Below are 27,958 nucleotides of genomic sequence, written 5' to 3'. Positions count from 1 at the left end.
GCGTAAAGTACAGGCCCATTTCCAAACGCATTTATATGGCTTTCCCTCCTACGTATGATCCTTTAGAGACCCTTATCTGTCATACACACTATAATGCATTTACGTTATATTGAATCATATGAAACTGCCATTTCTGTGTATCCAGCTGGTTGAATGTTGGCAATGTATGTTTCATCCTAATTGTATTTATTCGAATCATTGGTTGCCTGTATGTCTTTCTCCCATGTTATACAGTGAGTTCCTTGATGATCATGTCTTGGTCTCAATGAGGCTTATGTCTTCACTGCCTATGTCAGCAGCTGGCACATAGCAAGTACTGGGAATTGGATGCTCCCACCCATGCCATGCTTTTTTCGGCTGTCCCCATCTCCTCTAATATCCACTGACTTTGCCTAATCACATCTGGCCCACCCTCCACTGCCAACCTGACTCAAGTCTCCTTCACTTAAATGCTCACTATTTTTCCACATTAACTGCCCACCACCACCTCTGAGCTACCAGTATTGCCTACCCCCAAAATCAAATACATTTGACCCATGCACAACAAGAGGGTTGGGGCCCTGACCCCTTGTACAATGGAAAATCCACGTATAATTTTTGACTCTCCCCAAAACTTAACTACTAATGGCCTGCTGTTGACTGGAAGCTTTGCTAATAATGTAAACAGTCAACACATATTTTGTATGCTTTGTATATTATATAGTGTATTCTTACACTAAAGTCCTACAGAGAAAAGAAAATGTTATTAAGAAAATTTTAAGGAAGAGAAAATATACTTACAGTACTATTCATATTTATTTTTAAATTTTTGTGTATAAGTGGACCTGCACAGCTCAAACTGATATTGTTCGAGGGTCAACTGTATTATTTTATTAATTTCCATGGCATACATTATATATTTTACTTTGTATTTGCCATGTTACTTAGCATAAAATTATACTCTTAACAATGAACTGGAAGATCTCTGTTTCTAGCCCTTACGTTTCACCCCGGGATCAAGACCACATTTCCAATGGTCTATGGCAGTAACTGCACTCTACTCAACAGAACTTGAAGCTAAACTCATCATCCACCGTCTCCCAGATCTGCTCCTTTTCTAACACCCTCATCCACAGCTTGACCTCTAACCCTCCTTGGTATTTCTTCCTTCTTAATCCTTTTCCTAAAATAACATCACAGTGGATCTCACACCAATGACACATTCTTAGGCCTGGCTTTAGGTTTTCATATACTATATAAAGTCCATTCCTGGGAGCTCCAAGAGGTAAAGCATGTCTCCCAAATCACAGTAACATTCCCTAAGACCTAGAGCCTCCTGATTCACGGGCCTCTTCCCCCTGCTTCTGCCCCTCCTGTGGGTCCTTTGCTGTCTGCAGACCTGTTCTCTAGCATAAGTTTTCTGGTAGATATGTCATTATCTTTACTAAAATATAAAGATGTTTCAAATTATAATCACCTTTGTCTACCAATCTATATTGCATCACTGTGTCCCAAAAATTATTTCTCTGTCCTGATAGCTGTGTTTCGGACCTCACAAAGAGTGCTGTTGGAACACATCTTCATTATTAGAATGATTTATTGAGACCCTTCCCTTGGCACTTTGTGAGACAGCATCTCTGTCCAGTTTGCTATTGTCCGTGGGTTAGTTTTTGTCCCAGAAGCTGAATCCCAAGGTCCATGAGGACAAGGCTCTGTGTGATTCCGTGTGCTATCTGCAGTGCACTGAGGTAGAGTTAGGTGTTTCCAGAGAGTGCTCAGAAAATACTTGTTTGAATGGAATGTGTTATGTGTATGACTTCTTTCTGTGTATATGTATGAATTTGTGTGCGTCTCTAGACGTGTTTACAATATACGCTCTAAGAAGTAGTCATCTACATGGTCTGGGCATCCAGGATATCTTGGATATGTTCCCTGGCCACCAGACCCATGACATGATAAACCAGTAAGTCTCGTGCTCCAAAAGTCCATGGCTGCGGCTGGCACAGGTGATAGGCCTACCTGAGCTGCAGCCTGCAGTTACTTTTGTGTCCCACTGGTTTGGGATCTTCCTTTTGCCTCTAAATATTAATAACTAAGTTTTCTGTTAAACATAAATTTAAATGTGTATGTATATGTGTGTGTGTGTACTTGTGCTTATGTATGTATATACAGAGTGGTGCAAAAGTAGGTTTACAGTTATTCATATGGAAAATAATACAGTAATTAGTAAATAATAATATAAGAGTAAACTCTGTGTTTTGTGTACTCACAACTGTAAACCCACTTCTGCCCAACCTTATATACATAGATATGTATATACATATGTGAATGCATGTATGTATATATGAAGGAAATGCATGAAAATATAATAAATAGTGTTATTTCTGTATGGTGGCTTTTTCTAAATTCTCTCTGATAATGAAATTACTTCTATTGACAAAAAAATCCTTAATAGATATTATTTTTAAATGATAGGAAGGGACACAATCATTAGATGATTGCTGAGATCCACCCTATGGGTGATCCAAGGACAAGGAGACAAGCAGGTGCCTCATAGGGAGCGCGGGCTGATCAACTTCTCAGTATCTCAAGATGAGACGAAGTGACCAGAGAGTGAACAGCAGCCAAAGTGCCGGTTGGGCCAAGGTTGTGAGCAGAGGAACTGGTAACTTTGTGAAGGTCAGGAGCCTAGGTCAGTGGAAGGAACGAGAAGGAAAATTTGGTTGGTGGAGGGCTGAGGGTGATTAGGAGATGAGGAAAAGCTAGAAAAATACTTTCAAGTTTATGAAGAGATTTCCCGAAGATATATACATGGGAGAGAGAGAACGCAGACCTGTTTCAAGTTTGGTTTAGTGTCCTTTGGTTCCAGAGGGATGGGTTTCCAGAGTGAGCCAGTGTCAGACACTGGGCCCGGGTTAGGAGGACACAGAGGGCTTTCATTAAGGACATGGATGAGCCCTGCATGGGCAGCAAAGTTGCAGACAGGAGGTGCATGATTAGGTCAAGACCCATCTCTCCCCCACCTCCCACATCCCCTCTCGTTCCCCTCCCCCCCCACCCCCTCCACCCCCGGCCCAAGGGCAGAAGGAATGTTTTCTGGTAAGAATTCTAGATAAAGAAGCTGTTTCCAGCCTTTCTGAACTTGAAACAAAACAGTTATACATGAAACAAGTATTTTCAAGGACGTTTCTCCCACTCTGCTGGTTTCATTGTTCTCTCGGAGGGTCCCTGAGCAGAGGGAGAAACAGAAAGAGAGAAAAGAGGAGGTTGACTCGTCCTCTTTGTCTCTGTGGCTGGCTTCCCTGGGGTGGTGTGCTGGAGAAGGGGAGCTCCTCGCCTGTCACCCTGGAGGGAGCCCAGCAGAGTGTAGCCTGCCCCTGCTTGAGGGCCCCTCCTCATCACTAAGCTGCTCAGACAGTAACCTCCACACAGACTTCGGGATGAGGAGCCCTGGGATCAGCAGGAGCATCAAACACCCGTACCCAGCAGCCAAAAGGAAGCCCTTCAAGCAGGGTAGAAAGCATGAAAAAACAAATAAGGTCACAAGATCAATCCTTGAAAACAGCTAAACTGAAAACACATTTCATGTTTTTTATGCCTTTTACATATGCACAATTCAATATTTTTACTATTCTGCACCTCAGCTTTAATTCTGATGGCCACATCCCGGAAAATTTCCAGTCTGAGCTCTAGTTTGAAATTTGAGGTGGAGGAACACAAACAGCACATAAGTCCCCACCAAGGACACTGCCCTGCCACCCGGCTAGTGGGAGAGACAGTGTTTTCTGTCAGCAGTCCCTGCTTTAACTGGGCAAGTAAAGCACAGAGGCTGCCTGCAAGGAAAGTACCCATGGCATAAACAATTGACGGTAACAACTGCCTTCTGCCTTTTACTAACTCCTAATTCGAGCCTTGGCATTTTATGTGCAATCTCCCGTTTGATGCTTACAACAGTCCTTCAAGGTAAGTATCATTATCCTCATTTTGCAGAAAATGTCACTCAGAGAGGTTAAATAATGCCCAGGGTCACACAACCAGAAAGTGGAAGAGCTGAGACTTGAACCCAGGTCTTTCTTGGTGTCCACTATGCACACTGCCTTCCACTGGCCAAGTCCACTAAAGAAAACAATTGGACAATTCAGGCAAAAACACACAAAGTAACATTTAGGCTGAAATGGTGTAAGTCCTATTATTTCCCCCTTCCTGATCCACTGAATGAGACACGCCTGAATTAAAATTCCAAGAACATCCCGTGTTCCATGTGTTGTGTATGTCGATCACTCACTGCCTTCTGTGCCTAGCAAAGCAAGGCATGAGTCAGGAGTTTAGAGGAGGCTGTTTACTGTATCTTAGTGATTGGAGTAGTAATTCAGGCATATCCCTCCTCATTGATTTCCTAATCCATCAGACAGAAATAGGCGGAACATATAATCTACTGAAGATGCATTTAAAAGCATAGTACAAGATTGCCCCAAACTCTTTGTGGAACAAGAAAAAGTATAAATCTATAATACAATAAATATGTTCCCCATTTATGGCTATTTTTATTTCACTGGATGTCCAATGATGTCTCTTGTGCACCCAACATTGGCAGAACGTCTCTCTATACCTCAGAAAACTCATATTGTAAGTGTCTAGTATTAGAATGGGACCTATGGTATACTAAATAAATATGTAAAGTAGTTATATGAAGGGGGTCTCTGCCTGAATAGTGGGATATGGGGGAAATCTCAACATAGACCCCTCTCCCTCCAAATGAAGAATGATGGGAGGTCTGGTTAATAAAAACCACTGTCCTGTCAAAGTAGGTCTCACTGATTCCTGCTCTTTATGGAAAATGGCAAAGACAGGGGCTTTTGGACAACATGTGCTGGCAGATGTGAAAATGCAGCTGAAACTCTGCAAAACTTAGGTTTCCCAGTGATAGCATGGTTGGGACATAGAAAAGGCCTCTGTGGTAAGGTTTCCAAACCAGGGGAATATTTCAAAAACCTAGTACCAAGCCTACCTTGGCCAGCCAATCAGAATGCCAAATATATAGGGTTATTAGATATGGATAATATATGTGCATGCCAAGCTGAGAGTTATTTCCTAAGTAATAGAAAACATCAGTGTTTCCGAAAAATTAATGACCTTTTTTTCCCACTTCCACTTAAACTTTTCCCATTACCCCTTAAACTTTTCCCACTGCCCCTTTCCCTAGGCTAAATTTTTTCAAAAACATTATCTCAGTAAGATTCTGAATGGCTGTCATTGTATCTATGCATTGGTGCTAATTAGTCCTTCAGGGTTCCAACTGGGCTCTGCAAAATAATGGCTTCTTATGTAAAAGTGTCTACATTTCCTCAGGGTTTTGGAGAACAAGTGTTCAGTTTGCCTCGGTGGATTTATTTCTTAGATGTCCCACATATCAAGCCATCATCGGACAGATTTGCAGGTAGAGAAAATCACAACTCGAGGTTTAAGAGGGGATGCAATTTTTATGCAAAACCTAATGAATATACATAATGAAGTGACTCAAACCACTTCTAGCTTAGATCCTCAAGGATAAGATGGATCCTCAAAATACGTGAGGGATGCTTTCCAAGACCTTTAGCACCCACAAGCATACGAACATACAAATTCATTTAGCAGATAGACTCTCCTTTACAAGAGGCAGCATAACTCAGCGGGTAAGGATAGCTTTGAATCGAACCAGCTTCAAGTACAGGTCTCAGCCCCTCCCCTTGCCAGCTGTGTGATCCTGGGCAGGACCTCTCAGTGCTTCAGTCTGCAAAATAGGGGTAATGGTACTACCCACCCCATAAGGTGTGATGCAAATTATGTGAAATAATGCATGTCAAACACTCAGAACTGTGCTTGGCACATGCTAAACACTCAATAAAATTAGCTGTTAATAATAAGGATAATAAAGTAATGACATAAATTAGATATTAATAAAAGCAACAATAAAAATATTTTAAAAAACTGTTCTCCCCTTAAGAATTTTAGCAACTGTATAAAGAATGTCAAACTCAGTATCTCTAAAACTATTAAATTCTGCCACTAAAGTAAATTTCACAGCCTTTATAGCACACCTATAAACTAAACTGGAAATGACAGTGAATTATGATATGAATTATCACCCTCTCTCTAACCCCCCCATGAATGTAATGCAATATGAAATTAGACAGACCCTTGGTCCCTGGTAAGTGTGAGCTCAGTGGTTACCACTACCTTCACTGTGAGTTACTTCACAGACACATGTGTACAGATCCTGGCTTTCTTCCAAATCTCATCTCCATTCTGAATCCTAAGTACCCTCTGTCTTTCTTACAGCTCAGGGTAACCACCATTTGAATGTGATGCTGAAGTGCTTTCTCTCCCTTAATGAACAGTCTTTGCCCTGCTGGAGTTCTTACTAAGAGAATTTGAAACTGCTTTTCTTGTTTCTGTGTGGCAAGTATGATGGAGCCTTTGACACCATGAGCTGAGCCACAGTCAAATGTGAGATCATACTCTTTATCTTGAACTTTTCTCTTGGTTGGGAGCCACTCCTCCAATTCCACTAGAAGCTGACTTTCTTTGAGGGGCCACTGTTCTTAAAGAAACAATAACTCATGACTTCAGATGGCCCAGGAGAGAGGCTGTAATCACGTTGGGTAATGGAAGCGGGGCCTGTATCATGGCCCATCATTTGCTCACTCTCTCACTCAGTGACCCATTCCCTCAGCCTGCCTTGCAGCCTGCATGAACCAACCTCATGCCTCAGAAAAATTACAGATTACCATATGTCATGGACCCTAGGAACACTTGAAATAATAAATTTTAGGTCCCTTACTGATGAAGATCTACTACATAAATGGATAAACTTAGTTCTAAGTTTCTTCCCCCAGATGAATGTCATAGCAAGACTTGCTGGTTGAGCATGGGAACCCTAAAAGGGTTGAAACAAGGAAACAATAAAACAGGAAGGCATAAAATAAACACTAATGATCACTGCCACTAAGACCTCATATTTAATATACCTCTATTCATATTATTCCTGGTTCTACTCCTGCTTCTATGTCTGGGATGTTGGTAAGCCACAGCCGCTCTGTCCTACAGGGAACTAATGCGAGGAATGATGCATGGATCTGAGTCCTAACAAAATTAGCCAAAGTAGCCAGTCAGTGATCCTCATCTGGATCCTGGACCTGGTTGGCTGCTTCTGAATATTCACACCAAAGAACGTCCTACAGAGCACTGCCTACTCCATTACCTCTTCTAGAAAATGATTGTATATTTGCCACGTTGCACTCTGTGCACTGGGTTGCTAGAAATACAATAGGTTGCACTGATGATTTCTGTTTTCTATAAAGGGCTACGTGATCTCATGCAAATTTTTGCAAAGTCATATGCAAATCACAGAGCCCCGGCCCTTTTCTTAACAGGATGGCAACCTTGCTCCTCGGTGGCACCTGGGACCTGGAGATCCTTTCTCCACTTACGTTTAACGCGCAGCCTGGGACTTGTCCCTGCAGCTCTCCGGGTTAGCCGTGCCGCTGTTGAGACCTCCCACCTGGACTCCCATCACCCACCTCTCTTGAGACTGCTCTGGCAGGGCTGGTGTGGGGTGCAGCCTTTGCTCAGAGGGCAACATGTTCCAAGCAAAATCCGCCCACCCGGGCCATGGGCTCACCCCTCAGGGCTCCCTGCTTCTCTGTTGGGTGCAATTCAAGGTTGCCAGGCTTCTCTCCAAAGTCTAAAACGGTGGGACAGTAGGGAACTGTGAGAGACCTCATGACCCAAGGTATTTCCCCCAGCTCCCGATCTGAACACCAGGTACCCCAGGCCCTCACCGTCCTAGAGGTCTACAGTGTGAATGAACAGGTTCAACAGAGGGAAATACTTATCTCTGGAGTTTTTCTCCAGGTTGAACATTTCTATTGTCAGTCGCCCTCAATCTGGAAAGACCCATTGTTCCAATCTAGCTTGCCTGCCCCACATCATGAAAAAGAGGGAGGAGGAAGAATGGATGGTTTATGGTAGAGAAGAAGAGGGTTAACTCTAGCTGTTTCCAAACATTGGCAACAAATACTTCCCCGAAAAATGTTCTGTCTGCTTCAGCCTACCCAGGTTTTGTCAAGATTTTCTAGTTTTCTTCCTAACCTCACTCGCTCCTGAGCTCTGTGGTTCAAAGGCCACCCTCCCAGCCTTCCATCGCTTCCAAATTATCCTGTTAGGGGGTGAATGGGAAGTAGGAGAAAAAATAAATGAAACACTCCGGCAACATGTTGATCATTGTTGAGACTAGATGGTGTGTACGTGGGCATTCATTTTACCATTCTCTCCACTTTTGTATATGTTTGCAATTTTTCATAATAAAAAGTTAAAGAATAAAAAAAGTCCTTCAGCTTCCGAGGCACTTAAGAGAGAGCCCCAACCCCTAATACAGATTTCCTGGGAACCACACACTAAGGCAAGAGGCAAAGATGATTCCATTACATATATATATATACATATATATATATTCATTTTCTAATTTTTTAAGTCCCACTGCTTTATTTTCAATAGAATAAAACTTATTTCTAAGAGATCCAGAAGTTGGGCTTATTTCCCCCAACTGGGTTATGGGGGAGGGCTGGGTAAAGGGTTCCTTAAAACCCTGAAAGTTTACACTTCTATGTATCTCACAATCTTATTGTGAGGATGGGACTTGTTCAGTGTTCTGAACTTTGAGGAGGAAACGTGTGCTCAATTCAAAGTGTCATTCTCTGGAATTGCACCTGGCTCAGGAAAGGACTGTAACTGTACTTGAATTAAATCCAATGGAGAACCTTATCATGGGCATTTGCATGACTGAGAATTGCTGCTGTCTTTTTTCCGTATGTCACTTTCTTGAATGTGTTCTAATAAAATGATTCTAAAGCAGGCTGTTGATATACAGTGATTTATAAATACTTTCTGTTGAGTGCTGAGGCCCTTAATTTTCTACCGAGAATCTACCCCATCCCACTTTCTGGAAAGATCTATCTAGCTGGGGACAGATGCCATTGAGCATCCATCTGGCATGATGGCGGCACCACTGCAATTACAATCACTAATAAGAATTATGTCAACCACAGCAATTTTGTCTTCTGGTTACCTAGGAGCAGAACTTATTTTCCAGAATAAAGATGGCCATATGTAGTAGATGAGTGTGGTGGAGGGTTGGGGGAGTGAAAGAGGTAGGGCGGGAACAGGAGTATAAATCAATCTACCAGGGAACAGGGGAGGGAGCAAGGTGGAAGGAGAGACAAAGGCAGCAAAGTTCAAATTCCGTCTGTTCAGTGATACACCTCAGTATGTTAAAATGGTGATCGATGGTTAAGTTTTATTTACACAATTGCACCATAGCAAGTTACAGACCTCAAAATCTCATTAAGCAAACCGGAAGTGAAAGTAGAAAATATGTATTTCCAAACGTAGTTATTTTGAGAAACACTTTTTATCCCAATCTTTATCCCCCTTCAGCCAGACAGATTAGGGCACTGCCATGGGCTAGTAACAGACTTAGGCCAGTTCTTTGGGAAAGGAGGCATTGTTAGAACCCTTACAAAGGGTCAGGGAAGGCGGAACCAGACAAGGAGGCTTCACCTTTCTCAGAACAGAGGCTGGGAAAGCACTTGATATACGTTATCTCCTCTAACCGTCACAACTGTCCTGAGAGGCAGGCAGTTACTGTCTTCATTTTCCAGATGGAGAGCCTGAAGCTAAGGGAGGTAAATAACTTGTCCAAACTCAAAAAGCTAGAAAATAGCAGATCTGTGATTCAGATTCAGTCCCTATCCCCAAACCCATGCTTCCTTAAACCACAGAGCGGATGGCCCACTGCCCAGATTGGCTCTCCCTTGCATACTGTCAGGGTCCTCACTTTAATAAATTGTGCAACTTCTTTATGCCCTGGGGATTGGGAGAGAGGTAAAGCCAGCTCAGGCTCTTCTTTGTGTGGTTCAAGATCCCTTCCAGGCCAGGGTCTTTGCAACCCACATCCATGTCCCTGTGACTTCATTGTATAGGGCACAAGCTGATAAGGCTGAGATCACCAATTGTTTTTCATAGGGATGTGCTCACTCATCAAATATTTGAATGCCTGCAGTGCTAAGCATTATGAATTAGGGGGGCAAATATGTATAGACTTGGCCCCTGTTTTCATGGAGCTTACCAGCAGAAGGACAGACATTAATTAGGTAACCCATAAATGGATATGTAATTACAACTGGAAGAGACCTTGGAGATCATTGAGATCAACAGATGAAATGAGACCCAGAAATGCTAAGCAGTTTGCCCAAGACCATATAGCAAGTTAGGGGAAGAATGCGGACTGGAACTCAGAACTCATGATTTTTACTCATAGACAACTTTTTTCCCTGCCATGTCACACTGTAATCTGTTGCATACCAATAAACTATAGGCCCCCTAACCCCAGCCAGCCATATAAACATCTTGATCAATCAGTACCCTATCCCCATACCTAAAAAAAACCAGATGGCACATTTTGTAATGATAAACAGTACAGTGAATGAAGCCTCTGAGGATGGCATCTACCAAGCCTTGTTTGCAGAGTTATTTTGGAGCCCAAAGTAGGAACAGAGACGCAAGGCTCCCGTGCTGTAGCAGCACTGCCAAAGAAGAATGCTTGCAGGTGTTTTGGTCTGACCCCAATATTTTCTCATTCAGCTGTCATTTATTCACTCATTAATTCAACAAATATTTTTTGAGTGCTCACAAGGTGCCAGGAATAGTTCTCTGAGCTGGGGACACAGCAGTGAACAAAAAGGACTGCCCTTGTGCAGTGTACATGCTAACTGAGAGAGACAGACAATAAACAAATAAGTAATTAACACCCCATCTTAGAAGGCAATAAATGCTACAAAGAAAAATAAATCAATAAAGGCATGTAGGGAGTGCCCAGGTGTAGGGGAGCATTTTTAGATAGTGTGGTGGGTAAAAAGATCTCCCTGAGAAAATGATGTTCTTGGTCATCACTCTATATGCACACATACCACACACAGTCACATGTGCAGTGTGATTTGAAAAGTCCCATAAGTCTTCCTCTGCCTCCTTCAGAAAAGTAAAGGCTTCTCAGTAGCACATTCCAGAGCCCAATTGCAAGCCTTTCCTTTTCTCCTTTGAGCTAAAACAGTGGTCATCACACTTGGTATAGAGATCAGAATCACCCAGAGGACTTGTTAAAACACAGATTGCTGGGCCACTGTACCACTGTATGGGATTTAGTAGGTCTGGGGTGGATCCATGAATTTCCATTTCTAACAAATTTGCAGGTAATGCTGATGCTGTTCCTCCAAAGACCACACTTTGAGAGCCACTAGGTTAAGCAATTATAGCCGTTAGATCCCTGTAAAAATTAAACTATGATCTGAGAAAGGATGCATCCGTTCTTTAGGATCTGTGGATCTTATGAAAGTAGCTATCCCAAGAGCAGGCTCCTTAAGAAATGTGACTCTTTTTCTCACTGGGGTGAGTTTCAGAAGCCACAGCCCAAGACCCCCAAGTACCAACAAGTTACAGCAAAGAATGGATCCTGAAAATGTGGTGGCAACAATATTTCATTGATTGTCTATCAGTGCTCTGCATTTTCCTAACACTTAATACTTTTACAAGTCCTTTGTCCTCTATTCTCTTTTTACACAGTTAACCTGTTAGGTAGGCAGAACAGGTGTCATTACATTTTATAGATAAGAAAATTAAAACAAGTCCATTATATGGCCTCCCTTGAGCATCAAGGATGAGAACCCTAGTTGCCTTACAATTAGTTCAGTATTCTTTCTTCTTTAACACTCTTCATAACTGTAGCTTTCTCCTAGGACTTCTACCCTTGAGTCCTTAGAATCCAAGACATATAGTCAGTCTTGCCTGTTGCTCTGTTCAAAAATCCCACTTGTTGCAAGTAGACTCTTCATGCAGATGGTTAACTGTGGCAAACACTAGGCCCTTCATGAGTTCTCTTTGCAATAAACAAACACATTTCTACTCTTCTACTACCAGGTATTGTTCAGAGAAAATGCTAACTCATTTTAGCATTAGCCTAAGCTAGAACTAACCATTATGAAAGCAAACCTGCTGGAAGAAAAGCATACTGAATACCTTCCAAAGACAAATAGAAATGTAAACTTAATTATATGTACCATTGCTTCTATCCCATTAGTAGAGATAATTGGAAATTTTCTGTGTCACTAAAGCTCACAGCAAAATGAGAGTGGATTTTGTTAAATGTAATGGTGGGGGAATCACATTTTCAGGTATTTAAAAAGACAAAAAAAAAACCATGGACATGAAAAATATCTTCCAGGACTTGCCCTTCTGGTTATTTTCTTCAGTTCTGCAATGATTCTTCAGTGAGTGAGGTCTCCCACTAAATCTCACAGTGGCCCGTGTGTTAGAACGAGCTGTCTCTCTTTAGCATCCATCCTGTTTTTGACCATCCAGGAACTTAAGGTTGTAGCAATTTAATTTCTGAAACTGCTCTGATTGGTCTCTCAACCCACTGATATTCTCTCACTTTCTTCTGGCACTGCCTTTGGGATGACCCATTGACTCAGCAAGCATTTTTATCAAGCACTTAATGTGCACCAAGCCATGTAACAGCCACTGAACAGGCTACAAAAATGAATTAGATATAATCCTGTCCTCAAATAACATAGTAGATTCACTCTCTAAATTATGTAGGAATATCAACATTCAAGTATATTCCAGATGTAGATTATAAACCCATGTGAGCTTTTCCCCATTTTTATTCTCTGTACTCACCTTGTGCTAAAAGGAAGTTAAATGATACTTATGTTAGATTCACCACAAAGGAAAGGAAATATAACTCGGAAGAAAAGAATGGTGTGAGGCAGAAGCTCTACTCTGTAGTTCTGAGCACACATGGAGATCTGCATCAGCAGCCCAATGGGGCAGTGGGATCTAAAATCTGCTATAGATACTGCATATGTGGATTATAACAAATTAAATATGTAAGGGTCATAAAGCTTGGGTGATTAGAAATTCCATATTGATGAAAGATCCAGTGTGAATGTTATTGCTGAGTTTTAAAGTCCAAAGTGTACTGTAAAAAAAATGACTGTTTTTCCTCAAAAACAAATAGTTCATGTTCACTGCAACACAGGAACTGAGCATGTAAGAAAATAGGTTGGATTTGGGGGAGGGTGTGGAGTGGGATGTAGAAGATTCAGTTAATTCGGTCAGTGTGAAAGAATCTATGAGAAGAAGAGTTACAGACAATAATCCAACGATTTGTGTACGTGTGTGTGTATGCATATCTATACACATATACATATGCACAGAAAGGTATTGAATGCCAGTAAAAAGGATTTTATGAGGATGTGAGCCATTTAAATAAATTACGAATTCACAATCCCAAAATAAAGACAAGTTTAGAAAACCAAAAGCATGGTCAGAAAATAAGGATGAGATTATAGTTCTGGTGACCAAGCGGCTGAAGAAATACTCCTGTCCCACCTGCCTCCTAGGAATGCACATCAGCTTTCACCCCCTCAGCACCTGCAAGAAGCTGCTTGGGCTCTGACTCCACTCTGCTTTAGAATGGGCCTTGTGAATTGTGGAATTCCAAGACAGGGACTCAGGGCAGATATGCAACTGGATCTCATATCTGCCCTTTGGATCCTATTTCTGGCACCTCTGCAACCTGGAGAGAGTTTTCACAGCAGAGGTGCTGTATCCAGGCTTACCGCTGACCATCAAGGGTGCTAGTGGCATCACAATATAGCCAGGCCTACAAGGGGCGGCTGTGGTCATGGACAGTCGGAGTGACAGGGAGAATTTATAGAGGGTTTAAAAATAGCAGTGATGGGGAGAGGGTTTCTGTGTATCTGCCTTTGAGTTTTGGGGATGGTAGAGTAAGGATTGTTAATTATATTTGTAATAATGTCAAGGGACGCTGGTGCTTATTGATGGTGACCTTTTAATGGGCCTAACCCCCAAGCATAATGTGGAGTTTTTAGATGTGGCTGTGCTGAATTCTGCTGGGTGGTGGCTACGGCACACATCAAGGTGAAAGGAAGCACCAGGGTGTGGATGGAGACTGAAACCTCAGTGATGTAGAAGGAGGGTTTAGGTGTCATTGGTGTGGCATTCTCACTGAAAGTGACTCATGTGTATGGCACTCCAGGTGTTGCTGTAGTATCTTCTAGATTCACAAGGACTTACATGGGCATCTTGGCCCTGAAAGGAGCAAGTTGATGATAAAATTGATTTACACAGTTAAGTTCTTCAAGGCCGGCTGGAAGTTGGCATTGTAAATAGGAGGTTTCTTACTTCCCAGATTCTTCTTGCATTTTCATTTGGTATTGAAAATACTGACATATTGCTTTATTTGTTGGTATTTCTTAGACTATCCAGCAAACTCTTTGGAAAGTCATAGCTAAAGGCCTCAAGGCCAGGCTATCAAAAATGGTCAAAGTATGCCCTGTCCACCCTGCAAGCCCACACAGGCATGCTTAGTAATGGAATCGGTCATTAAAGAGGGAAGCCTTTGCAGGGTCTGATTGATTGGTCGGTGTTGCAGAAGGTAAGTGGGAACATTCCAGCTTTATGTCACAGCACAGAACTGCTTCTAGGGCCAGGAGGGTGCATAGCCTAGGAGAGGCCATCAACCCAGCATTTCTAGCTTCCAAGGAAGGAATTTTTCAGAAATTAAAGTGGTAAGATAATTGGCCCAATTAGTCTGATGGTCTTACAAAGATGATTGCTTAGACCATCACCACATGCCATTTTCCCATCATGCCCTAGACCTCAGATTTGACTATAATTGTTAGAAATCTGGCTAACTGATTTTACCTGGATTAAATGTCTTATAAAAGAATGCATATGCCAGCAGAGGTAGGGGTAGGTGGCAGAGGGTTGAGACAGGATAGTATCAATCGACATTGGGCACATTGGTCTCTAGGGGTGTCAAGGGTTATGCCCAAAATAATGTGATGATTTGGGTTCTAGAGGGTCCCCTCAGCTATCAGAGATTATGGAAAAGGCTAATACATCCTCAGGGATCAATCGGGTCATTCATCCAAAAAACAAGAGAATGGATATTGTTAATATTAGTGACTCTTAACACTAGATATCCATCATGCCATTTATTCATCAACAAATATTTATTGAATATATACTATGTACCAGGCACTATGCTAGATAAGAACAACTACAACAATAATAAAAAGACAAGAATTTCGACCCTCATGGAGCTAACGTCCTCATGGGAATATAGACAAGTAAAATATATAAAATGCCAGATGACAATACATGCAATAGAGAAAAATATAGCTTCAGGCATGTGGTGAGGGGAGGATCTGAGTTCCTGTAACTGACATAATCAGGGATACAGAGTGTAATGAAATGATTCCAAATGGTCTCAAGGCCAACAGCAGCAGTGAGGCTAAGAGTGTTGGAGGAGCACACTCCTCTGCTAGGAGCACATAAAAGGTTTTAGAAATCTTTCTTCATTACTTCTCAAAAATACCATGAAAGACTTGGGTGGGGTAGGGGGCGGGCGGGGAGAAGTGGTCTTATCTAGAAGCAAGCAGGAGCTCTCGGGTAAGATGGTCCCTCCCCCAAGCTTCATGTCTCCATTGGAGCCAACAAGGTGCCCAGGAATGTGCACCAGCAGTAAAGTGGGACCCCACACTATTCCCCTAGCCTCCACCAGGAGTGAAAGGGAGCCTTTCTGATATAGTATTAGCCTAGGTTAGAGGAATCTGGATTTCATTCAAAGTGATGAAGACCTCACCTATGGTGTGATCAAACATCCCTCAGAGTTCACATGGTGAAACTCTTGACACTAAATCCAGGTATGGTCCAATTATAAAATGAATCTAAGAACCAAGAGTTTAGGGAATATACTATTCATAAATGCCTGGAAGCTCAAATGGGGCACTGCAGATTCTGAGGAGTGTGATGAAGTATATGTTTTTTCCTCAAATGGTTTAAAATATGTATCCCCTTTGGTTACCTCCTTTAATTCTCAGCAGGCTGCAGAGCCCCTCTAGTCTAGCTTGATAAAGGTTCAGCAGCAGCAAGAAGACTAGTTTCCAGTCACACCTGGTTAGGGCAAGCCCCAATCACCAGTACAAGGGCACAGGGTTGTTTACCACAAAGAGCAGAGGGCCCCAGGCCCAGTGAAGAGGTGCAAGAATTCATGTCAAAGTCTTGGGCCCACGTAATAGATTTTTTCAACCCAGACAGCAGGAATTATGCTTAATTATAGTTGTAGTGTAAACGTAGCTTCCCCCATTTCCTCTTTCCAAACCTAACTCAGGAGCTGTTAAGCTTAGAAAGCAGACTTGGGAGTTAAGGAGAAGCTGGCTGTCTTCTCCCTCATCAGTATGCCCCCAAAAGACAAGCTTTTGAGATTGAAGCCAAATGAGAGAGGAGTTCAGAGTACCAACACACACACAGTCTTCCATTCATTGTGTAATTTGTTATGTTTCACCTAATGCTAAGCCTTATCTCTGGAGAGATACATTGCAACACTAAGTCCAGAGAGCTAAGCCATACTATATAAGTCAACACTAAGTCATAACTGCATAGAAAAATTAGTTTCAAATGGTGTTAGTAGCTCCTCCAGAAAAGAGCTACATGGGACATATTCATTCCAGCTCAGGTCTTGTTCCAGCAACCCAATGGTGTTACGACAAACAAAATCACATTCTCCATGTGGCTATGAGGAATCAAAGGTGGCATTTGGTTATTTTCTATTTTTTGGATCAACACATGTGCTCAGCAGGGGTGTTCTGACCATACTTGGTATAGGTCAATCATCTTTTGGCCTGTCCTGAGAAAAATTTGGTTTTCAACATGACTCAGACCTCATCTGTAGGATGTATAAACTTTAAGCTTGCATGTAGATGTAAGCAGGGTGAAGAACTAGTATAGCTCTATAGGATCCATGTCATATAATACTAGTAATTAAATTTGTCATTGCTACAGAGTAAGTTCCATGGGAACAGTGATTCTTGTCTACACTTTCACTGTTGTATCCCCACTGCCTATAGTAATGCCAGAAATGTAGTACATACTGCAAGTACAGTTGCACAATGTGTAGAGCAAGTGCCATCTCTTTCATACACAGAAACACAGAGAAATATTCTCCAGTTTTAGTGCAACCAGACTGGTAAGCAAGTGCCTTCATTGCACCACTGGGGAGTGGGAAGGAGCCCTACAGAACAGTGTCATATTTTGCAAAATCAAGGAGCATGCTGCTTGATTTCCAAATAATGCAAGGTAGAAGACAGGTTTGGTATATGATCTGATAGGCATTAAAATTTGGAATGGAGATTGATAAATGGAGAAAACAACTGAAAACTAAGCAAAGCTCCAAAGCTAATATTCAAAGAAGCAACTGGACAGTAGAAGCCCAGGTGCACAGCCAAGTGTGGGAAACTACTGTGTGTTTTGGTCACTAACAATTCAAAGAACTCTAATAAATAGCAACTTATCTCTCAAGACAGTTTTTTTTTTTTTTAATTCTCACCTGAGCATGTATTTATCAATTAGAGAGAGAAGAACATTGATATGAGAAAGAAACATCAGTTGATTGCCTCCCACATGTGTGCCAACTGGGGATCAAACCCGTAATCTAGTTATGTGCCCTGATTGGGAATCCATTGCTTAGAGAGGAAGGGAGAGAGAAACATTGATGTAAGAGAGAAATATTGATTGGTTGCCTCTGATACATGCCTCGACTAGGGATCAAACCTGCAACCTAGCTATGTTCCCTCATTGGGAACTGAACCCGCATCCTTTCAGTTTACAGGAGGATGCTCCAACTGACTGAGCCACACCAGCCAGGGCCCTGCACATGAGTTTTTAAAAGTACCACTTAATTTCTGTGGATCATTCCTAATTAAGAATGACAAATGGAAAGATTGAAAAAGGAAAAGCACCAACCCAACAGAGCACAACTCCCTAAAAAATGAAATAATTGCATGAGAAATCAAATTTTAAAGTCTTTCATTGGGTTTGCTTCAGTGAGTTGGTTGCCAATGAGAAGGACTAAAGTTTGAAAAATACTGTTATTGAAAGTGCACTTCTCCGCTCTGCCCTGGTCCATCCCCATGCTCATGATTCTCATTAAGCATTCCTAAAGCTCCAGGAAATGAAAATGTGAGAATTGATCCATTTGTTGTGAGTCAGCCCAAGAGATGTTGTCAATAATGGGTTCTGGTGCCAATTTCCTGATAGCAAGTGAAGCTGGCTTTCAGCTTGATTTTATTGAGCTTTGCAGCTGTTCCAAAAGTATGCAAAAGGAATATAAAATATGGTCCTTAACTAAAATAATTGTATAGTCCAGTTGGGAGAGAGAAAATGTAAATACTCAATGAAAGCTCATATTGTGTATGATAGGAATAGCTATTGCACTATTAGCCTGAGAGGTGCAAAAGCTATAATGATCTCTTCTCCTCCTGTATCTCTATCCAATACAAAGGACAAGTCATAGCATGTAATGGCAGTAATCTTCAGGGGGGTTAAAAATACTACTAAAAATAATCATGGTAATAATAGTAACAACAATAATAAAATCCAGTAGGTCTGCCCAAATTACATTTAATTTGTATATGTATATATTTGTCTTAGGATGACCCCATTGCATCTCTAGCCCTTTCTTGTGTTTATCTTTCCTACCATTCTCTCAGTGTTCCTGGACTCCTACCAATATTCATCCCTAAGACAATTTCATCCAGAGAAGAGAATAAAAGCAGATGTATCTGTCATAATAAGTTAGGTCATGCTGTAATTTAAAAAAAAATTCTAAAAATATTGGGAGCTTAAAACAACAAGGATTTATTTCTTGCTAACACTACATGTTCATTATGGATTGGCAGGGGAGCTCTGTTCATCATAGGGAATCAGGGACTCTGGGTGGTGAAATAGAGTCTAAAGTTGCCAATTACCATCTCAGACAGAAAGAGAATTTTGAAGGATCTTGACCCACAATTAAATAATCCAGCCTGGAAATGGCTCAGTGTCCATGGCCAGAGCTAGTTACATGGCCTACTCAAACAACAAGGGCCAGAAAAACAATTAAGCTACATGTCTAGAAGTGAGAGAGCTAGAAATATTTAGTAAATATCAGAATGACCATATTAGCAGTTAACCTTGTTATGCTTGCAAATAGGTTACAGTTTAGCTCTAATTCAGATTTTCAAATTTTGGATCTACTCAGCCAGGGTGTGTTTATGTATGTGAGGGAGGGGGAGAGAGAGAGAGAATTTCAAACAAACATTGAAGTAACATTATTCATGTTTAACTCTGTTTGCTTTTTGCTACTTCCACTGCCTATCTGCCACTAGACCCTGGCATGATATAATATTAGACCCTATATGTATTGGGTCAGTGCTAATGTCAATGTCTAATCAGAATATAAAGATGAGAAGCCTTCTTTTTCTTCTTGAAATTTTTTCAGACTTAGTGAACCAATTTTTGAGGGTGCAATGTCCTGCTGAGTCTATAGGGACATGTCTTAGAGCTTAATTTATTATATTACTTATATACTAACCTATAGAGTTCTCTCCTGGCATCTGGCATCACACTCTATGGAGTGGTGCTACATATGTGAACTTATTGAATAGCCTATGGCAAAATCACTGACTAATGTTATTGGAAAGGATGTTTTACCTAAGTGTATGAATGTGACCCATGTGCCACTTTGCTCCTGTTATAAGAAATGCAATATGAATGCATGACCTTGTCCTAGAAATCTGATGGTTACTCCATTGTTATTAAGTAGCTTATGGTATTTCTGGGAAGCCAGGGCAAGCCCTACTGTAAACCACATTCAAACTGTCTGCAAACAGAAGGTATTAGACACAAGAAGACCAGGCAAGAAAATATAGCACTGCAATGGGATGGAAAGAACCTGGGTTGTAGTCAGGAAATTTGGTTTTGGTCTTAATTCTATTGACTAGGTATTGGCTTTGAAAAATATTTTAGTGAAATCATCTATTTTCTTAAAACCTCAGTTTACTCCTCTTTAAAATTAGAAAGTAACAGGACTTATCTCTAAATTTTATTCATGCTTAAACATTATTTTTCTATTACTAGCTTAATTGAAACCCAGAAGTCTATGACTTTTGCTGGGAAAAAATCAATAAGCACACATTGTAAGTAATGTAGAATTGGGAAAATGATATTTATGAAAAGTGATAACAGTTCTCTGTATAATAATTATCTGCACTGATAAAAGAGTTATAGTACTGTATAGCAGTAATTTTTTAAATTATTCAGATTTAAAATATGGGCAAAGGTTGTCAGACATTAACATATATGCTCTATTTTCTCATTCATTTATTTAACCATTTCTTAAAAATGTATACTGAAACTTTACCATGTAATTAGCTGGGTTAAAATGAGCAGAGAGGGGCAAGGGAATTGAGGATGTTGGCAAGGATGTTTACTGAAATCAAAGTTTCATAAGAAGGAAAGTGATGAAGTGAGAATGTCAAAGGATTGGGAGAAAGGAGAAGGCTCCATGAATTAGGGGTCCCAATGGGGTTAAAGGAAGGCCATCCTAAGAGTAATTAAACAGGCAAGTTGGAAGAAAAATAAGATCTGAGACTTCTGCCTCTGACCAAGATAGAAAAGCGAGGACCAGATATACCCCTTGATTGAAACAACCAAAAACAAAAACAAAACAAAACAAAACAAAACCCTGACACAATATAATAAACGACCGTTTTCAAGGCACTGGACTGCAGACAACAAAGGACAATGTGACCCCTGAGAGACAGGAAACAAAGTGAGTTCTATTAATATGCTAGCTTACTGCCTTGAGTTTCCAGGTTTCCATGCAGGGACTGGTAACCCAGGGGACTCCCTGAGTTAAGAAGATGGATCTAAAAGCCACTGAGATCAAGGCAGCCAGACTTCATAGGACAGAATAGTGGAAGGAAGAAAGCTGCACAGAAAGAGAACTCAGGAGATTTTCAGAAGGTCTCCCTCAAGTATTCATCAAAGTATTGATCATAACATGTATATGAGGCAACTTACCCCAGGATGAGGAAGAATTACATGAAATAATTAGGAAAAAAGAGGTACCCAGGGCCTGTTTGTACTAGCCAGACTAGAAAAGCTTGAATTCCAGGGCATCAGGTAGAATATTCATAAGGGTCTTACCTTAGTAATGGGGAATAATAAGGCCCAGGGGCACTAGGCTCTGGTTCTGCCTAGCAAGTCTTAAAGGGACTTAACTGCATCCAATAAAGTAAAATCCACAATGTCTGGCATCCAATCAAAAATTACCCAGCATGCAAAAAAGCAGGAAAAGATGACCCACCCATAATGTGAGGGGAGAAAATCAATTGAAGCTTACCCAGAATTGTCACAGGTGTTAACATCAGCAGACATGGACATAAAAACAGTTATTATTAAGGGCATACCGTATATTCAAAAACTTAAGTAGAAACATGGAAAACATAAAGAAAAATTCATGTTGAACTAATAGAGGTGAATACTACAATGTCTGAGGTAAAAAAAAATACATGAATGGGATTAATAAATTAGACACTGCAGGAAAAAAACATAAGTGTACTTGAAAGTAATAGAAACTATAACAAAATGAAACAGAAAAAAATAATCATTTTTTTAAAAAGAACAAAGACTCAGTGGACTGTGTAACAACTTAAAGCAGACTAGTGTAATTGAGGTTCCCCAAGGGGAAGGAGTGAATAATTTTTTAAATATTTAAAACATTGAATATTAATGGATAAAAATATTCAAATTTGGTAAAGACTATAAACCCACAAATCCAAGAAACCCAATAAACCCCAAGCAGAGAACTATGAAGAAATTTACACCAAGTCATATCCTAGTCTTATTCCTCAAAACTAGTGGTAAAAAAAAATCCTGAAAGCAGCCCGAGTAAAACAGACAAGTTATATACAGAGGAATAAAGAAAAGAATTACAGCAACACATTTCTCACTGAAAACAAGGCAAGCAGGAAGAGGGTGGAGCCTCTGAGTGCAGTACTTAAAGTAAAAAGAAAACTGTCAACCTAGAATTCTATAACCAGTGAAGATACCTCTCCATAATGAAGGCAAAATGAAGATTTTTTTTTCCGACATACAAAAGCTGAAAAAAATTCTTTGCCAGCAGACCTACACTACAAGAAATGTTAGAGGTAGTCCCTTAGGTAGAAGGAAATAAAACCACCAGGAAATATGGATCTTCACAAAGAAATAAAGAGCATGAGAGCTAGCACGTACATAGGTAAATAAGCAAGATTTACAGATAAAGAGCAGCATGAAAGATACTTTAAACAGTATATTTAAAATTCTAAAAAGGTATAGGATAAATACTACATGTAAAACAGAAACAAATGACTATAAACCAGTTACACAAAGATGAAGAGACAATTACTGATTTGGAAAATAGAAGTGAGGAAATCTCATACCACACAGCCAGAGAGATAAGGTATTGATGAAAACAATTTTAATAAGAATTTTCAAATAAAGTGAGGAGGGTGGCAGAAATACATTTTGCCAACAGAAAATAACTAAGAAGTTTCCAGAAATCAAGAAATATAGAAACATTGCAGTGAAACTAGAGAAAATCGATAATATAAAACTCTTAAAGTCAAGAGAGAGGAAGAACTGGTTACTTAAAAAGGGACAGCAGCAATCTTGATAACACACTTCTCGTCAGCTACCACAGAGACTAAAAAAAGAACAGAGTAAGAGCATCAATGTTTTAACAAAAAATTTTGTGACCTAGAATTCTATGCCCAGCAAAATTTTAAGAGTGAGGGTGAGATAAGAAAAATGATTTCTTCAGACACATAAGAACTTAAAATTTTTACTAATCACAAGTCCTCCCTCTTTTGCAAAATAAAAATAAAAATAAAAAAATAAAAATGAACCCCAGAGTGGAGGAATTAGATGCAAAAAGACATTGTAAGTAAAAGGAACATTAAAATGCTGTAATAAATAAATAAATAAAATGCTCTGGATAAATAGAATTTAACATTGAGTACAAATGATAAAAATAATAATAACCATTTGAAACAAATACAATGTTCTGGGAAAGAATTAGGCAAACTCAGATCCTTGGCTGGCTTAAAAACAAGACAGAATTAGGAATTAATTTAGACTTTGTTAGAAAAATATAAACTTCTAAAGACAATGTAAGGATAGCTACCAAAAGAATAGAAAAAAGAATATATAATTTCGGTACTAGTAGAGAAAAGTGAAAAGAATAAAACAACCTTGATGAATCCAAGAGAGAAAAGAAAAAAAGAAGGAAAGGGAATTCATGGCAAATAAAAAATACTAACAAAAAAGTCAGAAAGAAACCTAAGTATGTTGTTAATCACAATAAATGCAAATGGATTTAATGCATTTATTAAAATACAAATACTCTCCTCCCTGGTTTGATGGCTCAGCTGACTGGAGCATCATTCTGTGCACCAAAAGTCTGTGGGTATGATTCCCAGTCAGGGCACTACCTAAGCTGTGGTTCCATCCCCTGTTGGGGTGCATACGGGAGGCAACCCATCGATGTTTCTCTCTCACATAGGTGTTTCTCTCTCTCTCTCTCCCTCCCCCTTCATCCCTCTGTCCTTTCTCTCTAAAATCAATAAATATATCCTCAGGTAAAAATTAAAAAATATTTAAAATACAAATACGTTTTATTTGGATTTTTAAATTAAAATTCAGGTACACACTGTGTAAGAGAGGTACAAGTTTAAAATAATGATAAAGAAAATAGTGATGGAAAAAGATATACCAAATAAATATTAACCCATAAAAAGTTGATATAGAATTTTTAATGTCAGATAAACTGTAATTATCTTAAACTCTATTGTTCTTTAAACTTTTATTATGTGTGGTATATTTATTACTTTAGTAAAAGCTAATGTAGAAACTGCCACCTAAAATTGGGGTACTGCCATACAAATTTTTTTAAATGAAAGAAAAGAGCAACAAAAAAGAAAATGCATCGTATTGGCTTTGGAAGTAGGCTGAGGATGAAAGAAGGTGTTATTGGAGGCTGGGAAACTGGAAACCTACATCATGCAGTGGTGAAACATTTGGAACACTGTCATTTACAATGATTTCAAGGGGGGCCAATGTATCTAATGAAGTTGTAGATTAAAATGAAAGGGTCTGGGAATTTTTTAAGGAAGTAATTTAATGTTTAAACAAAAGCAATAACAATGATGTGTGTTGCTTATAACATTTGTAATTATAAACTGTATGTCAATAACAACATAAAGGCCAGGAAGGGAAAAGTAGAAATGTACTATTATAAGGCTTATATACTATCATGAAATGGTATACTATCACTTGAAGGTAGACTGTGATAGTTAAAAGTAAATATTTAATTGAGTGCACCATAAATCCTAACACAATCACTAAAATAACAGACCAAAGATTTATAGCCACTAAGCTATCTTATTCTGCCTGGGCTACCATAACAGAATACCACAGTCTGGAGGGCTTAAACAATACATTGATTTTCTCACAGTATTGGAGGCTAGAAGTCCATGATCACGCTGCTGGCAACTTCTATTTCTAGTGAGGGCTGTCTTCCTGGCTTGTAGATGCCACCTTCTTACTGTGTCCTAGCATGGCCTTTCCTCTGTGCTTGCAATGGAGAGACCTCTAATGTCCCTTCCACTTCTTATAAACAACAGTTCTACTAGATTAGAGCCCCACCCTTTTTAGCTCTTTCAGTCCTAGGTTATCTCCAAATACAGTCATAATGGGGTTTGGGGCTTCAACATATGAATTTGAGAGGGACACAATTCAGTCTATAACATAGGCCAACAAAGCAGATAAAATGGAATTATAAAACATCCTCAGATAACACAAAAGACAGCAGGAAAGGGGGGAAAAGAAGAAAAAGAACAGAAGAGAAAAATAGAAACAAATAGTAAAAAAATAGATTCAAACATAATCATATTCATAATCTCAGTAAAATGAAATGGGTTAAACATTCCGATTGAAAGTCAGTGAGTGACTGGATTTAAAAAAATAACAACCTATATGCTGCTTACAAGAAATACAATTTAAATATGAATATCCAGATAATTTTTTTTAAAAAATATACCATCCTAACACTAGTCAGAAAAACTCTTGATCAGCTACATTGATATCAGCCAAAGTAGATTTCAAAGCAAAGAATATACCAAGACTAGAGGTGTATATTTCATGATAATCAGGATGACCTACCAACCCTAAACTTTTATGCTTTTTATAAGAGAACTTCAAAATACATGAAGCAAAAACTAATAGAACTGCAAGAAGAAATAGACACATTAACAATTATGGATGAAGATTTTAATATTCCTCTTTCAATAATAGGATAAATAAAAAATCAGTAGGAATGTAGAAGACTTGAAGAATATAATCAACCAATTGACCTAATTGACAGTTATAAAACTCTCCACCCAACAAAAACAGGATACATTTGGTGCTCACAGAATAATTACCAAGAGAGACCATAATGTGGGCCATAAAATAAGTCCCGATATATTTAAAGGGGTTCAAATTATTAAAAAGTATGATCTCTGACCACAATGGAATTAAAAATTAAATTAGAAATAAATAGCAGAGTGATCTCTGGAAATTTTCCAAATATTTGGGAATTAAATAACATGCTTCTAAATAACCCATGGGTCAAAGTGGAAACCAAAGGGGAAATTAACTGAGCTAAATGAAAATAAAAATACAACATATCAAAATGTATAAATTGCCACTAAAGAAAGGAAGATGTCTAATTTAGTGATGTGGGAGTCAGCGCAGTCAAAAATGGTGACCATGAAGGCCAAAGCATGCCCTTCAAGGGCTGTCGCTGAAGGGGAGTGAAGGAGGAGCTCAGCGGAGATGAGGAGGTCTAAGAACCAAGAGGCCAGGATACAGGAGGGGTTGCCTATAGGAGGACAGTCACTCAAGGTGATGGCAGAACTTGGAGTAGAAAGGAAAACTATTAGCCTGGAGCCAAAGTCACCAATAAAGGAAGGGCTTCTGGTACCAACTCTGTTGTCTTTACAAATCATTTCATCTCTCTGAACCTCTGTTTCCTCGTGTATAAACAAGAGAGATATGAACTCCCCCTGCATGATTAGTTTTTAATAGACTCTTTGTATTTAAATGTCTTAATGTACATATGTTACATAAGCCACTGCGGATTCTCTTTTGGGAAATGGCAAGATATTAAATGATAAATGAGCACATAATTTCTAAGGTCCACTGAAACCCTAGTGTTCCCTGACTTATACCTGTGAGCTACATCAGCTCTAAAAGGGCAGGCAGAGATAGGCTGCAGGAGGGAAGTTATCGTCCAGTTACTGTGGACAGTCCAGAGAGGACTAACCTGTACAGACAAGTAATTGGCTATATGTTTATTCCCTAAAGAGCAGTCCTCCTGGATCTTCCCAGCATCAGGAGGCTGGCCCTGACTGCCCCAGTTGCAGCGCGGCCTGAGACGCAGTCTTCTCCCTTGTACCCAAGACAGAGAAGCCAGGAAACATATTTATTGGTGGAAAAATCAGGATTTGGAGCTCCACACAGTCGATCATTCAAGGAGGAACAGCTACTGACCCCTCCTGCTGCCCCCTTATCCCATCCTCATTCACCATGATTATAAGCCTTCAAGAATATTAAATGAAGCTTCTCCTGATGGAAGCTTAAGTAAGATAGAGGTTTATTTTTCTCTCACATAACAGACACCTGAAAATAAGCAGTCTAGGACTGGCGAAGAAGATCCACAAACTCACAAGGAATCCAGGCTTCTTCTAGCTTATTCCTCAACTACACATAGGTTTTGGTCTAACAGTCCAAGGTGTCAGGTGGTTCAAGGAGCAGATTGGGCAAAAAGGAAGGGGAGACATCCTCCACACATTTAGCGACTAGTTTTAACCAATACTCAGGCTTACCCTCGCTGGCCAGAGCTTGATAATATGGCTGCAAGGGAACCTGGGGAATAGAGTCTTCTATTGGGTGACAATATACCTCCTCCCCACAAAAGGCCTTTATTACTGAAAAATCAGGACAGAATGGACTTGGGAGGCACCTAGTCCATTACTCTCAATATCAGAAAAGTAATTAGCGACCATCCATCATACATCTCTCTCATTTCCTCCTCCACATTTTGTGCTTATTTTGCACAATATTAATAACAAAAGTATCCTTGAGACTGACAACCCCTAACTCTTCCCACATATCATAAAGGAGCAATGTGTCTTCCCCTCTTAATATTTAAAATATATATTTAAACAGATTAATTTTTAAAGTATTATGAGGCATTTCCTCAAAATTAATGATGGCCCAGTGAAAAGCCCAAAATTATAAGCCAGTAAAATGCATTTAAAATATATATGCTCTACATATTTCCACAGGTACTTGTGAGAGTTTAATTAAAACACTAAGAAAGATGTGAAATTTTAAAATTAAGCATAAGAGAGTCCATTTAAAGGAAGCGGGAGATGTAGAAATTTCTAAAATGTGAGGAAGGAGAGTACAGCACTTTCCATCTCCTTCAGCAAATTCAAATCAACAATAATTGAAAATCCTCTGTATATAAGAAAAATTTTAAAAAACACATGGGCTCTACTGTTAAGGCACTTTTAATCCAGTGAAAGACATGTAAATGTAAACAAACATCCAAGGCAAAAATGTCCTGCAGTAGAGATACAAATTGCATTCTGCTAGAAAGGCCTTTGGGACTGCGGGTGGTGATGGTACGGGTGGGAGCTGCCTTGGAGGGCTTCCTGGATGAAGCTGCTCAAAGGTGGGAGAGGATTTCCAGAAGATGAGTGGGGTATGGTTTGGGAGAGGAAGGCAGAACCTATTCCCAGCTGAGAATGCACCATAAAGAAAAGTCAGGGAGCTGGGGAAGTAATAGGTATGTTTGGGAATCAGTAAGCTTAGGTGTAACTTGGGACAGAGTCAGTCCTGGTAGCAGACAAGTTGGACAGATTGAGGAATGGGATCTGAGGGGCTT

The 27,958-nt window shown here is 39.9% G+C and overlaps 1 protein-coding gene across 3 annotated transcripts in view; it reads left to right on the top strand.

Annotated features, from left to right (window-relative positions):
• KALRN (kalirin RhoGEF kinase) overlaps positions 1-27,958 on the top strand; it is a 721,333-nt gene that overhangs the window by 522,815 nt on the left and 170,560 nt on the right. For 2 of the 3 annotated variants that reach the window (XM_054575190.1, XM_054575189.1), the window contains exon 34: positions 7,392-8,423. The exons of the other annotated variant lie outside the window; for it this stretch is intronic. In XM_054575190.1, coding sequence (XP_054431165.1) covers positions 7,392-7,454 — 63 coding nt within the window. In that variant the 3' untranslated portion in view covers positions 7,455-8,423. Of the gene's footprint in view, positions 1-7,391; positions 8,424-27,958 lie in introns of those variants that run through there. 3 annotated transcript variants of the gene reach the window in all.

This window comes from Pteronotus mesoamericanus, unplaced genomic scaffold (assembly GCF_021234165.1).
Source record: "Pteronotus mesoamericanus isolate MK-2021 breed Mesoamerican mustached bat unplaced genomic scaffold, CSHL_Meso_final contig_27, whole genome shotgun sequence".
In the NCBI taxonomy this organism is placed as follows: Eukaryota; Metazoa; Chordata; class Mammalia; order Chiroptera; family Mormoopidae; genus Pteronotus; species Pteronotus mesoamericanus.
Note: the sequence above shows the minus strand (reverse complement) of the source record. Positions and strands in the feature narration are given on the sequence as shown.